At 43.5% G+C, this 15,010-nt stretch overlaps 1 protein-coding gene across 2 annotated transcripts; it reads left to right on the top strand.

Annotated features, from left to right (window-relative positions):
* The first annotated feature begins 1,168 nt into the window (after positions 1–1,168).
* Znf570 (zinc finger protein 570) lies at positions 1,169–11,334 on the top strand. Of its 2 annotated transcripts, none has more exons than XM_057756911.1 (4): positions 1,169–1,421; positions 5,380–5,506; positions 6,410–6,505; positions 8,940–11,334. In XM_057756911.1, the coding sequence occupies exons 2-4, from the start codon at positions 5,383–5,385 to the stop codon at positions 10,262–10,264; spliced, it is 1,545 nt and encodes a 514-aa protein (XP_057612894.1). In that variant the 5' UTR covers positions 1,169–1,421; positions 5,380–5,382; the 3' UTR covers positions 10,265–11,334. The 2 variants fall into 2 exon arrangements, with proteins under 2 accessions (XP_057612894.1, XP_057612885.1); XM_057756902.1 differs by having other exon boundaries at positions 1,169–1,354.
* Positions 11,335–15,010: the final 3,676 nt, after the last annotated feature.

Genomic DNA, 15,010 nt, shown 5'->3' on the forward strand with positions numbered 1-15,010 from the left:
TAACAAGAATATATCCATCATTTTAAACCTTCACTGTCTGCCACACTCGTCCTGTTGCACTCCCCACAGGTCTGTTCCCATCACAGCAATCTAAACATCACAAATATTATACTGTGAACACAGTCACACAGTGATCACAGAAATGTATGCCTAACCTAGCACATCATGTTTTCCACAGTTACACTCGGAGAAACACACAAAGACACAGAAGGTCTGCTATTTATTCTCAAAATCCCAGTTGTGAGTTGTGAAAGAATTTCTTCCTGAAGAAAAATTCTATGTGTTCAAATGAAGTGTAGAGTCAGATCAAAAAGATACTGAGGGCATGGCTGAGTGGCAAAGTGCTTGCCTGGCGTGCTTGAGGATCTGTGCTCCATCCCCCAAAAATATCTATGGAAGGACTAGAGAAATGGCTCAGCAATTAAGAGCACTCTGGGCCGGGCGGTGGTGGCACACGCCTTTAATCCCAGCACTCGGGAGGCAGAGGCAGGCGGATCTCTGTGAGTTCGAGACCAGCCTGGTCTACAAGAGCTAGTTCCAGGACAGGTTCCAAAACCACAGAGAAACCTTGTCTCGAAAAACCAAAAAAAAAAAAAAAAAAAAAAAAGAGCACTCTGGGGACCGATACCCTCTTCTGGCCTCTCCTGGCACCAGGCATGCTCCTGGCGAACATTTATAAATGTAGGCAAAACCGCATGCAAAGTAAAAATAAATAAATACACACTTCAATTTATTTATTTATCTATCTATCTATTTATTTTAATTTTTTCGAGACAGGGTTTCTCTGTAGCTTTGGAGCCTCTCCTGAAACTAGCTCTTGTAGACCAGGCTGGCCTCGAACTCACAGAGATCCGCCTGGCTCTGCCTTCCGAGTGCTGGGATTAAAGGCGTGCGCCACCACTGCCCGGCTCACTTCAATTTATTTTATGTACGTGAGTGCTCTGCTTGCATGGATGTCTGCATGTGGTTTGGCCGCGGAAAGCCAGTGATAGAGACATTGGGACTGAACCTGTCAGAGCAGTGAAACACCTTGGTGCTGCTGCTCTTTCGGTCCGAACTACATTTCCCAATGGCCCCAGCGGGAGCTGGGCCGTCGCCCCTTTGTGTCCTCCAGGATCCCAGGCAACCGAGGCTCTTCTTTCCCATCCCTTTCACCCTGAGGCTAGATTCCCTCAACCTAAGGTCAGAGGGTTTGGAGAAGATTCCAGAGCCTTCCAGGCAGAAACGGAAGGGAATCTTCCCGCAGTTGGTTCTGCTGGAGAGGAGTGGGCCGGGGAGTGGCCCGCGAGCGTCTCTCGGACACTTGTCATCAGGCACTCTGGGTGGCCCTCGGAACAGGACAGTTTTGGCTACGGTACGGCGACACTGTCACCTGATGTGAGAGTCCACTCTGTGACGGGGTGCGAGTGAATCCACATCTGGTACTTTTCTCTTTATCCCCTTGTGCACTGACGTGCAGCTTCTTTGTGACTAGAGCGTGAGACCTTGTTCGTGATGCCAGCCTGTGGTACCCGAATGTTTGAGAATTGGGAGTGTAGGAGAGGGTGAACATTTGATACTGTTTACACACAGGGCCTTTACCCGTGGCATATGTGTGGCAGTGGCTGCCAATGTCGTCTTTGAGACTCTGGGTGTGTGAGGGTCTTGAGACTGTCGCCCAGTGTCTTTTTGTCAAGCTAGTCGAGTGGTGACAGCATGCTACCAAGTTTCTGAATCACTCTCCTATTGTGCAGAAGAATGGTCAAGTTCAGCAATTTCATTTAATCTTAATGGCTTATTTATTCGAGCTGTATCTTTAATCAATCGTATTTCTCTTTGTTTGTAATCTCTTCATATTTGCTACCCAAGTAACAAATTGGAAACGACTTAGGCATGAATTATACTGTATGCAAATAAATTTCTAGGTCTCCATCAATGCTGTTATTGAAAATGGTAGGTAATTCAGGATGCTGAGAGGAACACCTAATTATTCACGTTCTTTCCCCATCTCAGTTATCGGGGATTACCAGTTCTTTTTTTTTTGTTTTTTTTTTGTTTTTCGAGACAGGGTTTCTCTGTGGCTTTGGAGCCTGTCCTGGAACTAGCTCTGTAGACCAGGCTGGTCTCGAACTCACAGAGATTCACCTGCCTCTGCCTCCCGAGTGCTGGGATTAAAGGCGTGCGCCACCACCGCCCGGCGGATTGCCAGTTCTTAAGAGAAGAGTTGAGAGGGGAAAAAAGAATGGCTCTTGGCTTCTCAAGATCGTGTGTTAGGTGAGGTGGTGTGTTCTCCCTTTCATTGCCTTCCTGCTTTCAAAGTGAACAGGCATCAACTTTCTTCCTGAACCCATTTCAGGAGCCAGCAGGTGGCATCCACAGCCCTTGGGTGGGATTCCCAATACTCTGATCCCTGGCTAGCTCGTTTGAGCGCATCTAATTTCTTTCACTCTGTGGGAAATTCTCTCAGTCAGCTCACTCGTCCTTAAAATTTTTAATTTAAATTTTTTGACCTTTTCAATAGTTTTTTTTTTTTAAGTGTACGTGTGTTTATCCGTGTGTGTGTGTGTGCCAGGTGTGTGGCACTGCCCACAGAGCCCAGAAGAGGGAGTCTGATCCTCTGGTGCTGGCGGTACAGGCGCTGGGAGGCACTGACCTGCATGCTGGGAACTGAATGTGGATCCTCTGGAAGAGCTTACCAATGTTTTAACTATGGTTCACCTCCCCACCCGTATATACATGGGGGGAGGGGTTGAGACAGGTTTCTCTCTGTAGCCTTAGCTGTCCTGGAATGCACTCTGTAGACCAGGCTGGCCTCGAACTCATGGAGATCTATTGTGGTAATTTTGTCAATGTTGTGGTCTGACGTTCAGTGAAGTCAGACATTGATTCAAGAGGCAGGGTTCACAGAGAGTCCCCCAGTGGGGAGCAAGGCCTCCAGTGAAGCGGGCCTTTTTTAGCCTGGGGGTGGGGAGGACAGTGACCGTGTGTGTTGCAATTGTCGTGTTTGTCTCAAGGTTATTCTTATATTTGTCCTGGAGTTTTATTATATAGTAAACAGCAAAAGAAATCACGATAGAGATCCGCCTGCCTCTGCCTCCCGAGCGCTGGGGTCAAAGGTGTGTAGTGCAATATACATTTTTAATGTGTGCTCTACACATAGGTTCCCTCCTCCTAGCATGCCATTCCCCACATACAAGATAAAGGCCAGATTAATTCTATTTACTTCCAAGCATTCATGGATCAACAAATTTTAAGTTCCTGTTGACATTGGGTCCCTCAGGATGTAGTCTGGGGCCTCTTCCTCCTTCATCCACACTCACTTACTTGGTAATGTCGTCTTGTCTCACGGCTTGTGTATGAGTATGTGTATGCTCACAGCTGCCAGACTGTACATCTAACCCTTTTTATTTTCATAAGGGGCCGCACTGCATAGACCAGGCAGGCTTTGAATTCGCAGAGGTCCACCAGCCTCTGCCTTCTGAGGACTGTGACTGAAGGTGTGTGCCACCACACCTGAGTAGATCGCATCCCTGAACCCAACTTTCATTTCTGACCGCCTACTGAACGTGTTCACGAGGTTGCATAATCACCACCTCAGATGCAAGCATCTCTCAAACTGAGTAAAATCCACCAGTGGGAGAGTGTCGGTCTGACTCTCACTTAGTAGGCCCACTCTCCCGCTGTTGATGAGAAACTGAATGGGTTGCCGGTAGAATGGGGACGTGAACTCAGGAGCTCTTGCTCTTCCATCGTGGAGAGGTTTGTTCAGCCTTTGAAGCAAAGCTAGAATCAGCCAGCTTTCCGCTGCCGCCACTGCTTCTGTTCTGTTTTGAACTGACATGTCTCACGTGGATAGCTGCTATGTTCTCCTGGCTTGGCTCTCTACTTCCGTTCTTCCTGCTCCTTTTGTGTTTCACCCCCTCTCTCTGACCATGATTGACTCCTTAAACTTGAGATTCCCCTGCCTCAGCCTCCCGAGTGCAGTGATCACAGATGTTCCACGCCAAGCCCAGCTTCTCCTGATACTTTGATCACAGTTGGTTGACTTTACATGTGTAGACTATGGAAACACAAGTACACTGTCATCATTTGTTAGGGGTCAAATTAATTTTTAATTTGGGATTTGAGCCCTCTTTGAAACTGCAATGCCGTCCCTCAAACCCAGGCTCTTGCACAGGGAGGCAAGCACTCTTACCACTGAGCTATGCCTGCAGTTGACCTTGCGATAATTTTTGTTGATTATATAGATGAACAACCTGGGAAAAAGAGGGTGAGGGCTGGAGGATGGCTCGGCAATTAAGAGCATATACTGCTCTTGCTCAGGACCTAAATCTGGTCTCCAGTATCCATGTCAGGCAGCTCACAACTGCCAGTACTCCAGCTCTAAGAGACTTCTGACAGCCTCTCCTGGTCTCCATAGGCACCTACACTCGTATACACACAGACATAGACACACAATTAAATCCTTAAAAAGATTTGAAGAACTATGGATGCCATATGTGCATTATTAGATATGAATTTATTTATTTTACATACGTACTGTTTTGTCTGCGTGTATGTATGTGTGCCATGTGCATGTGGTATCTCCAGGTGTCAGAAGAAGGTGTTGCATCCTCTAGAACAGGACTTACTCACAGCTCTGAGCTCCATGGAGGTGCAGGGAACCAAATCTGGGTCCTTTGCAAGAGCAACAAGGACTCCTAACTGCTGAGCCACCCCTGCATCCCTTTCTTTCTTATTAAATGGTTTTATATAGACTAAGGGAAACTTCTTGGGGAGCATATGTACCTCACCAACCCAACTGTTGGCAGAAGCAGAACGGGAGCAATTCCCTTACAACCTCTCGTATTTAAATACGAGAAGGACTGTTACTGCATGTCAAACAAGTTCCTCCTACCAAAGTCCCTTTGATCTGTACGTTCTCTGAAGAAAATCATCACAGCCCTTATTGTGTGCTGCTTGCCCTTGCTGTGCACTGTTTGCAGTACCCAGCAATTCAAGGTGCTCCAGTGGTGCCAGGTCAGTCTTGTGACCACAGTCATGCAACAGATGGGAAACGCCCTCAGAAAAACAACCTGTAAATCATAGAAAGCGATCGCTGTTCTCTACTGTGATTTCTTCCAGGTCTGAGCACCTCCAACTATCACATCCTCATGTTGTTAGATAGTGAGAAAGGACGATTTCATTCTAATGTTCAGCCATGATGCAATGACTCTGCTAGGTCCCCACTACATCGGAGCACTGTTTGGAATGATCTGAGAAATACAGGGGCCCCCGAGAGGGACCATGGCTGATGTCTTTGGGGGTGTCATCTCAGAGAGAACCCACTGTCCCAGGGCTGGGTAAGCGAGGTGAACGTGGTGAGGAGGAGGTCATTTCCTTTCATTTCTTTCACCTTAGGAGATGGTGACCTTCAGAGATGTGGCAGTAGACTTCTCCCAGGAAGAATGGGATTGTCTGAATTCTTCTCAAAGGCATTTGTACAGCCATGTGATGTTGGAGAACTACAGGATCCTGGTGTCTCTGGGTAAGTATGCGCAATAGTTTTATGTCAACTTGACACAATCTAAAGTTATCTGAAAGGAGGGAACTTCAATTAAGAAAATGTCTCCATAAGATCAGGCTGCAGGGCATTTTCTCAATTAGTGATTGATAGGGGAAGGAGCATCCCATTGTGGGTGGCACCATCCCTGGGCTGATGGTTCTGGGTTCTATAAGAAAGCAGGCTAAGCAAGCCATGTGGAGCAAGCCAGTAAGCAGCATCCTCCATGGCCTCTGCATCAGCTCCCGCCTCCAGGATCCTGCTCTGTTTGAGTCTCTGCCCTGACTTCCTTAGTGGTGGACTAAGATGTAGAAATGTAAGCCTAAGAAACCTTTCCCTCTGTTTCGGTCACTGTTCTGTTGCTGTGAAGAGACACTCTGTCCAAGTCAGCTATTATAAAGTTAACCATTTAACTGGTGATTGCTTACAGTTCCAGAGGTTTAGTCCATTGACATCATGGCAGGAAGCATGGTGGCACACAGGCAGAGATGGTCCTGGAGAAGTAGCTGAGAATTCAGAAAAGAAAGAAAAACAAACAAATCAAGAACCTACCAACAGCAACAACAAAAAAGCCACAAAAACAAAAGTAAAAATGAACAAAATACCAGTAAGAAAAAAAGCAAAAGCAAACAAAAGGAAAGAAAACTGCTATTGCATTTATTTTGTGGTGGCTAACTCCTAGGCAAGGGGCCTGCCCTGCCGTGTGGCCGGTACTCCTGGGCATGGGGCCTGCCCTGCGGTGTGGCCGGTACTCCTGGGCATGGGGCCTGCCCTGCGGTGTGGCCGGTACTCCTGGGCATGGGGCCTGCCCTGCGGTGTGGATGGTACCAGACGTGCGCTGTGGGCTCTCCCTCAGCATAACTAAGTCATTTCTTTCCACATGCTTAGGGCTTTGCTTTTCCAAGCCAAGTGTGATATTCTTGTTGGAACAAGGAAAAGACCCGTGGACGGTGAAGACAGAACTGACAGACAGTTTGTCCACAGGTGAGTGGGGGGCCGGACCAGAAAGGCAGAGACCTTTGAAGGTGACAGCTCTACCTGACTCAGGAAAGTATCCTGGGTTCTTTTTTGTGGCATGCTCCTAAATGTTTTAGGCCTAAAAGAAATGAGGGTCTTTCCCGGATATTCTCCCCACTGGCCAACTTGCTCTCTCCTCCCTCATGCTTCCCTTCTTCCTAATGACTTATTCCATCTGTTTTCCGACTTCTGTTGCTTCTCATTTCATAGTTCACGTCAAACTTTTAAATAGTCTTTTCCTGATTTGATGAATGCCATACCGAGAGTAAATGAGGTTCCAGGTTCAAATTCTGATTCTCACATGTGGTGAAGTTCTAGGACAGTCTCTTCATCTCTGTTTTGTCACCGCTATAACAATGCGTTTGAAGTACCGTGGACTTTTCTGCTGTGCGGTGTGACCTCGCCAGACGTAGTGGTGTCTCCCCAAGTGCCTCATCTTCTCTATCAGTTCATGCATTCTCATTCCGCTAATCAACACCAACATTGCTCAGCTGCCCTTCAGACACGGTTACCTTCAGCAGCCTCCTCCCTGCTCCTCACCCCGGGGTCCTAGAGTGCTGCACGTGTGCACTAATAACTCAACAAGTGCCGGGCGGCAGTAAAGATGTGATAGAGCTATAGATGGCATAGACGAAAAAGAAACCCGGAGAAAGGGTGAGAGAGGGGACTCTGGTAGCGGGAAGACGATAGTGTTTAACAACAGCAAAGATAAGCAGTGGGAGAATATTTGGGGAACAAAGGAACGAGAGCTTGGGTTTGTGGTGCGGGAGGGATTTGCAGACAGACAGGAAACACTGAGGAAACATGAAGGACAAGTATTCTGTCATCGTAAATCCCTCTCTCAACCCCACATCCCACACCGCCTCAGCCAGGGTTTTATGTCCACAGTCTGTTTTCTGAGAAGACATTTTGATGGGTAACTGTAGTATCAAACGATACAGAATTAAATATTATGTGTTATTATTAAAGAATCACTCACATAAAGAGACATTATCATATATATGGAGTCTAGAAAGTATTTCATTTTTAAAGTGTGCTTGTGTGTGTGCACACGTGCGAGCGTGCCTTAATTACTTTCCTCTTGCTGTGAAGAGACACCATGATCATTTGGAGTTGCAGGCAGTTTTGGGTCCTCTGGAAGAACAGTAAGTGCTCTTACTCACTTGAGCCATCTCTCCATCCCCTATATGAAGTTTAAATAAAACAAAAACCCATTTAGTTACTTCTTAGCTTGAGAAATGGATAACTGGGGCTGCTGAGATGTCTCCGTGGGGAGCAACACTTACTTTCAAGCCTGACAATCTGAGTTCCATCCCTAGGACCCAAATGGTGGACAGAGAGAACTCTAGCAAGTTGTCCTCTGACATCCACATGGCGAGTGGCATGGACATGCATGTGCATGTGTGTGTGTGCACGCATACACTTACACACACAAAATATTTTTTTTGTTGTTTTTTGAGACAGGGTTTCTCTGTGTAGGCCTAGTTGTCCTACAATTTGCTCTGTAGACCAGGCTGGCCTTGAACTCAGAGATCTGCCTGCCTCTGCCTCTTGAGTCCTGGGATTAAACACATGTGCCATCTCTGCCCAGCAAAATAAGTTTAACAATGTAATAAAAATTTTAAACAAGGTAAGAGAAAATTTTATCTGTTGATTATTTTGTACAAATTTAAGTTATAATGAAGTAAAACATAAAATAGACAATTGTCAATGTCATTTTAGGACCTTGATGAACTCTGTACAGATACATGACTGCCTTCCCTTCCTTTTTCTGTAGCACTTAGTACATTTAACATGCTATTAAATTTCCCTGATTGCTTTTTGTCTCTGCTAAGGAAATAAGACCCATGAAGGCAGTGGTCATGGCACTGAAAGCATCCACAAGAGCATCTCACATCAGATAATTATTTTTCTTTTTTTTTTTGGTTTTTTTTTTCGAGACAGGGTTTCTCTGTGGCTTTGGAGCCTGTCCTGGAACTAGCTCTGTAGACCAGGCTGGTCTCGAACTCACAGAGATCCGCCTGCCTCTGCCTCCCGAGTGCTGGGATTAAAGGCGTGCGCCACCGTCGCCCGGCAAGATAATTATTTTTCAATGAATGTCCTTCGACAAAGCAATTATGGGAATGTGGACTACTTCAGTGTCCATAATTACAGCCAAGTCCGGTCATAGCCATTCCTTCTCACCATGTGGCTTGCCGTGCTGCTGTTCTTCAAGTTCTAATCAGTCCTCATAGATCCTTATGGCCAATTTTCAGTTTGTTATATACTTCAGAACTGTGAGAATAAGTGTTCACTGGGATTTTATTTGATACTAAGTTTACACACTTCGCTTTACAAATGTTCTTTCATGCTCATATTTTCTTGATATATAATAAAGAAGACACTTTTTTATTACTTTTAGATTGGGAGTCTATGTATGTGACTGAAGGATTAATCCCAAAGCAGGAACTTTATGAAGAACAGTCGTCCAGAAAGATAATTGAGGAACTTAGAAGTATTGGCCTTGATTGTCCCAGTTTGATGGGAGAATGGGACCATGAGCATCATTTTGAGAGACAATCTGAGAATCTAAAAGCATATTTCAAGGAAGAGGCCATTGCTCTTGAAGCTCTGATTGATAACAGATCCTGGGGAGGTTTCTATCAGAACACATTGCTTCATACACGACAGACAACCTCCAAAGAGGAGAGTGCATTTAAACAAGGCACACACAAGAAAAGCTTGAAGACTGTCAAGCCCAAGAGCATCTACACAGAGAAGAAACTTCTGAAATGCAGCGATTGTGAGAAAGTCTTCAGCCAGAGCTCCTCCCTCACCCTCCATCAGAGAATCCACACTGGAGAGAAGCCCTACGCATGCACGGAGTGTGGGAAAGCCTTCAGCCAGAGGTCAAACCTCGTTCAGCATCACAGGATTCATACCGGAGAGAAGCCCTACGAATGTAAAGAATGCCAGAAAGCGTTCAGCCAGAACGCGCATCTAGTTCAACACCTGCGAGTTCATACTGGAGAAAAGCCATATGAGTGTAAGGTGTGCAGGAAGACCTTCAGCCAGTTTGCCTACCTTGCTCAGCATCAGAGGGTTCATACTGGAGAGAAACCCTATGAATGTATTGAGTGTGGAAAAGCCTTTAGCAATAGATCATCCATTGCTCAACACCAGAGAGTTCACACCGGAGAGAAACCTTTTGAGTGCAGGGTGTGTAGGAAAGCCTTCAGCCTTCGTGCATACCTTACTGTGCACCAGAGAATACACACGGGGGAGAGACCCTACAAATGCAAGGAATGTGGGAAAGCCTTCAGCCAAAATTCCCACCTTGCTCAGCATCAGAGAATCCATACAGGTGAAAAACCTTATAAATGCCAGGAATGTAGGAAGGCCTTCAGCCAGATCGCCTATCTTGCTCAACATCAAAGAGTTCACACGGGGGAGAAACCTTATGAATGTATTAAGTGTGGGAAGGCTTTTAGCAATGACTCGTCTCTTACTCAGCACCAGAGAGTGCATACTGGAGAGAAGCCTTATGAATGTAATGTTTGTGGGAAGGCCTTCAGTTACTGTGGATCCCTTGCTCAGCATCAGAGAATCCACACAGGAGAGAGACCCTATGAGTGTAAGGAGTGTAAGAAAACCTTCAGGCAGCACGCACATCTTGCTCATCACCAGAGAGTTCACATTGGGGAGTCACTCTTACCCCCCAATCCAGGCAATCACCAAGTCCTGTAAATCCCAGCTCCTAAATATTTCTGAAATCTGTGTTCTTTTCTGTCTTTAGTGATGATCACTGCTATATTGTTCTAATGGGTTTTCCAGTATCTATTATTACTATCTCCAAGTGATTTTCCAATAATGTACCCAAAATGATTTTATTTTGAAGTGAAATCTTGTGAAAAGAAAAAAAAAGCTGCCCTTAGACTCATTATGTAGCCAAGGTTGGCCTCAATTCATTACCTTCCTGTCTCTGCCCCACAAGTGCAAGTGCCAAGATTACAGAAGTGTGGTACCATACCCAGCAATTTTTTTAAGGTATAAAGATTAACACATCACCATCTCCACCTAAATCTGTCCTTTCCTGCTATTGTTTTTAGACTAATCAACACCCTTAAAATTGTATATAAGACTCTTTTTTGTATGATCCAAACATATCATTTAGCTTTATTTTCTCCCTGCCTGCTTTAGGCACTAGACTTTTCTTAACACCATGAGCTTAGTTCTGGGAAACCGTAGTCCTGCCATTACTATGGCACTGTGTGACTTTGAACAACTCATTTAATTTGTCTAAACCTCATGGTTTTAATCTTAAAATAGGGATATTAAAGGCTACTGTATTGTGGAAATGTATTACTTGAAAGTATCTGTTGAAAATTAATCCATACTGAGATGAGAAATTTGCATGCAGAGCACCTAACATAGGACATCAACTATAGCAGAGCCTCAGTAAATAGGTGCGTGCCAGGCACCGGGCACTGCTCAATGCAGTTAGCATACTTTAATTCATTTGCTTCTCACAGCTGAGGTGAGAGTCACTGAACCTCTTTGGGAAGCACCCGATCAGAATCGAAAAAACCTATACATTTTAGAACATGAATGGGAGTTTTCATCCTCTTGGCGAATAATCATTATAGACACAGGTAGTAAACAATAATTGATTATTAGTGTTTTACCAAGTTTCTAAAGAGAATGGGGTAAACCAAACTGGGCTTTCCAATGTATTATGAATCATTTTGTGTGTGTGTGTGTTTTTTAAATGTGTGGCATGTTGGACCTTCATGAATCAGTTCCTTATGAAATTCCAATAAAATACTTCACTGAAGCTAAAATTTTCATAATGAACACACAAAATAAAAACCAAAAGCAATCATGGAAACTTTTTTATTGAAATTAAAGTTGAACTAGGAGCTGGAGCAATGACTTAGCAGTTAAGAGCAGTAGCTGCTCTTGCAGAGGACCCAGGTTCAGTTTCTAGCACCCACATGGCAACTCACAACCATCAGTTGCTCCAGTTCCTGGAGGGCAGTGGCAGATGCACTCTGCTGGCCTCTGTGGGCAACATATGCATATGGAGGCAAAATGTTCAGATAGATAGACAGACAGACAGATAGATAGACAGACAGACAGACAGATAGACAGATAGATAGATCTTCTTTGAACTTGTATTACTAAATCTTCAAGCTTGTATTCATGAAATATGAATATGAAGAGGCAAGTGCTAGGCATGAGGCACACACCTTTAATCTTAGGACTCAGGAAGTATATAGTTACAAACCAAAAGAGTCACACAGTGAGCCCTGCTATCTCAGAGTAAAATGAGTAGGTGGTTGAGACAGGATTAAAATATATGCTAACCATTCTTCTAATAAAAGAGTGCATTGTTTTTAAAATTATCAATCATTGCCGGGCGGTGGTGGCGCACGCCTTTAATCCCAGCACTTGGGAGGCAGAGGCAGGCGGATCTCTGTGAGTTCGAGACCAGCCTGGTCTACAGAGCTAGTTCCAGGACAGGCTCCAAAACCACAGAGAAACCCTGTCTCGAAAAACCAAAAAAAAAAAAAAAAAGTATCAATCATTATTTTTTGAGATATCACCATACAGCCCTAGTTGCCCCAGAACTTGCTATGTAGACAAGGCTAGCCTCAAAAGGCAGCATTCTTTCTTAAAGGTTAAAATAGACTGCACATATAGCCACTGTTTTTTGAAATAGAATGTCACAATGTAGTTCTGGCTGGCCTGGAACTCTATATATAGACCAGACTGGTCTTGAACTCACAAAGATCCACCTGCCCCTGCTTCCCAAATGTTGGAATTAAAGGTAAGAGCAACCATGCCCAGCCAGAACTTCTCTTTGAAATCCTAGTTAGCTTTGTAGGCTCTTTGTATGTACTTTTACATTTACAACTAGCCCAGGAAGATGTAGTTTTAAGTAATACTGAATCAGTGCTTGTCATGCTATAACACACTGAGTCACCTGGATATCTTCCTAAAATACAGGTTCTGATTTCAAGTGAGTTCTGTCATTCAGTATCTCAAAAGCTTCCAAATAAGGCCAAAGTTGTTCCTTAAAGGCATTTCACATTGAATACCAAGGTGCTGTATTGTATTTGTTTAGAGTATTCTTTGTTAGAGTAACAAGGATCAGCAAGTCACAGCCTTAGTTGGCCAACCATTTTTTATTGTTGCATTTGAAAACTGGTCTCTCTATGTAGCACAGACTGGCATGCAACTTACTGGGTAGCCCAGGCTGGCCACTAATTCATAAAGATTTACTTGCCTTTCCTTTTGGGTGCTGGGTTTAAAGGCATAAACCACCACAACCAGTCCATAACTACATTCTTATAGTATATATTGTCTAGGTTTTCCCTCTACAATGGGATTGCTGAATAACTGCAACAGTAACCATGTGGTTTGGTATTGTCTAGGTTTTCCCTCTACAATGGGAAAGCTGAATAACTGCAACAGTAACCATGTGGTTCATAAAACAAAAACTATTTAGTCTTCCACACTCTTAAGAACAAGTTTGCCAGCTTCCGTTCTTTAGTGTCATCTCATCTTCTTTCAAATTCTTTCTCTCCATGAGCCCTGTGATCTAATTCATTCCATTTGTGCCAGTGTTCTGGGTCTTCTCTACTCATAGAATATTCTCTTCTGACTTATGCTTTTGGCTATGGTGCATCACCTTTATTCATGTACTGTGCACCCTTTAAATCTTGAAATTATTTCTTAAATCGCTTCATTCCAGATTATCATAATCATAAAGACTCATAAGAGATCACTGTAACTTTCTTCAGAAGACAGGCAGCAGGCTGATGTGTAGAGGAAAGGACAGCAAGACATGCTTTCCAGACAAGATGACCTCACCAGGAAGAAAACATCGTCCAACGGGGAAAACTCAGGAATGTAATAAGTTTGAGACAATATCATTTCTGAGTACTGATCCTTTTTCTTCAATTCAAAACCCCAATAACTGGGATTGTTGTGAAGAAAGTTGAAACCATCATTTAAGCTTGATGGGTTTTAAGAGAAACTATGCAAAAAAGATGATGGTATGGACTTGGGAAATGGTTACAGTATAAAAACCATAATAGAAGATCTAATGAAGAAAACATAGACACAGTATAACAAATCTACCTTAAATTTGTACCAATAGATCAAGATCCATACCAATGCAATGTATTCATCTCTATTATAACATATCCTCCTTTAAATGTAAACAAACATTTATAAACAATATTTGGGAATTTGGTGTAATTCTCTTCAAACTGCTTCCTGCTTTTTGTTGGGCAAGGAATTTCTTTGTGGGTTCACAGAGACCTTTCATGAGATCTTGGTCCATTGACCCACATTGGTCTGGAAGGAATCCACATGTTCTCATCCTCTGTGGAAACAAAAGCAAAACCTCTTTTCCAAAGTAACATATCCTTATACCCAAATTTCGAGATCAAGATACTTTTAAGTTATATGTTTATTTAGCTTAACAGCCCATACAATGAAATGTCTCTCTGCAGTCAAAACATTAAAAGAAAACATAATAATATACATAATCCAGACTCTCTGTGCACATTCCATCTTTACATAGCTTATTTTTCTTTACTCCGTTATTCTATGACTGTCTTACTCTTTTATACTACTTTTTTCTTTTTTTTATTGTTTTTACTGAGGTATATGCTTTTTCTCTGCTCTCCTCCCTTCTTATCCCCCCCACCCTCTCTCATGGTCCCCATGTTCCCAATTCACTCAGGAGATCTTGTTGTTTTCTGTTACATGTAGTTTAGATCCATGTACGTCTCTCTCAGTGTCCTAATTGTTGTCTAGGTTCTCTAGAATTGTGAATTGTAGGCTGATTTTTCTTTCCTTTATGCCTAAAAGTCACTTATGAATGAGTACATATGATATTTGTCTGTCTGGGTCTGGGTTACCTCACTCAATATGATGTTTTCTAGATCCATCCATTTGCTGCAAATTTCAAGATGCCATTATTTTTTCTCTGCTATGTAGTATTCCATTGTGTAAATGTACCACATTTTCCTTATCCACTCTTTGGTTGAGGGGCATTTAGGTTTGTTTCCAGGTTCTGGCTATGACAAACAATGCTGCTATGAACATAGTTGATTACATGTTCTTGTATGATTGAGTATCCTTTGTAATATACCCAAAAGTGGTATTGCTGGATCTTGAGAAAAGTTGTTCCTTAATTTTCTGGGAAATCAGCGTACTGATAATCAAAGGGGCTGTACCAGCTTGCACTCCCACCAGCAGTGGAAGAGTGTTCCCTTTACCCCACATCCTCTCCAGCATAAGCTGTCATCAGTGTTTTTGATATTGGCCATTCTTACAGGTATAAGATTGAATCTCAGAGTTGTTTTGATTTGCATTTCTCTGATGACTAGGGATGTTGAACATTTCCTTAAGTGTTGTTCAGCCATTTGAGATTTCTCTTTTGAGAGTTCTCTGTTTAGGTCTGTATTCCACTTTTTT

The sequence above is a fragment of the Chionomys nivalis genome, chromosome 2, assembly GCF_950005125.1.
Source record: "Chionomys nivalis chromosome 2, mChiNiv1.1, whole genome shotgun sequence".
In the NCBI taxonomy this organism is placed as follows: domain Eukaryota; kingdom Metazoa; phylum Chordata; class Mammalia; order Rodentia; family Cricetidae; genus Chionomys; species Chionomys nivalis.